This window comes from Hipposideros armiger, unplaced genomic scaffold (assembly GCF_001890085.2).
Source record: "Hipposideros armiger isolate ML-2016 unplaced genomic scaffold, ASM189008v1 scaffold_38, whole genome shotgun sequence".
Lineage (NCBI taxonomy): Eukaryota > Metazoa > Chordata > Mammalia > Chiroptera > Hipposideridae > Hipposideros > Hipposideros armiger.
In genome coordinates, this window is record NW_017731388.1 from 3,281,189 (window position 1) to 3,282,275 (window position 1,087).

Sequence of the window (1,087 nt, forward strand, 5' to 3'; positions counted from 1 at the left end):
TCCCCATTACAAGCTGTCATCACACAGGGTACCTCCTCTTTCTTACACTTACCACATGCAATTTTACATTTATTTGTGTGGCTATTTAATTAGCTTCTGTATTCCCCAACAGATTATAAGCTTCAGGAACACAGGTACTGTGTCTGTCATGTTTGTCACTGGTCCCCTATCACGTGCCTAGCACATAATTGGCACTCAATAGACATTTATTAAATTGATGAATGAGAAAATTTCATATACAATGCCTCAAAAACAATCTTTATGCATAGCTCACCAACTCAAATGCCTGAGGGGGTAGGTGGCATAAATGTGTAAATTGGGTAATGAGTATCAGTAGGGAGTGGTAAGGTTTGTAAATGTCTCTTAACACTAAATAAAATGCCAGTGGTGAGGGGCTGGCATTGCCCCTCAGACAGGCAATTTCCCTCTCCTGGTTGTTTTGAAAAAGCACAGGATTTAATTCAGAAATGAAATTCATTAAATCTTGAGTTGAAAGAAATAGGCACCTTTATTTGAGTAAGAGGATGAAAGACTAGGAGAAAACCTACCTGGGTGAGGCAGCCAGAACCATGGTGCCTCAGTAGAGGCTGACAGCCCCCGGGGGATGACGCTGAGACCCATAAGGGCAGACATGATCCACACACAGGCCACTGGGACCAGCACCTGAGGGGCAAGACTGAGATGGAAAAGAACCCCTCCCCCAGATCCTCCAGGGCCAGCCTTAGAGAGTTAACAGAGGCCAAAGGACAGGGTGCCGAGCAAGCATTCCATGCCAGCCCTTCTAACCTTGCCTGCCTCTGCCCAGACCCTCACATACCGAGAGCAGCCGGAAGGTAGGGATATGAGTGCAAGTTGAAGATGTTGAAGCTGGCCTCCAGGGGTATGGTGGTAACTGGCAGGAGCCCAGGTGCTGAGAGCAGACCACCATGAGCAGGATAAGCCTAGAAGAGAGAAGGAGCTTTAGGAGCAAAAGGAAGCAGGCATCCTGCTGTTTATAATGGAGGTGGGAGTGGCAGAATACCATAAAAGGGGGTCCCAGAGAAGAAAGCCCCTGTGGATGGGGAAGGAAGGCACCTTGGGGGTCAGC

The 1,087-nt window shown here is 47.8% G+C and overlaps 1 protein-coding gene across 1 annotated transcript in view; it reads right to left on the reverse strand.

Moving 5' to 3' along the window:
* The window catches only part of SLC23A3 (solute carrier family 23 member 3), an 8,802-nt gene that overhangs the window by 4,615 nt on the left and 3,100 nt on the right, over positions 1-1,087 (reverse strand). Inside the window, exons 4-5 of the mRNA XM_019638203.1 lie at positions 808-958; positions 549-587 (exon numbers count right to left, since the gene is read on the reverse strand). Of these exons, the coding sequence (XP_019493748.1) occupies positions 549-587; positions 808-958 (190 nt within the window). The remainder of the gene's footprint in view (positions 1-548; positions 588-807; positions 959-1,087) is intronic.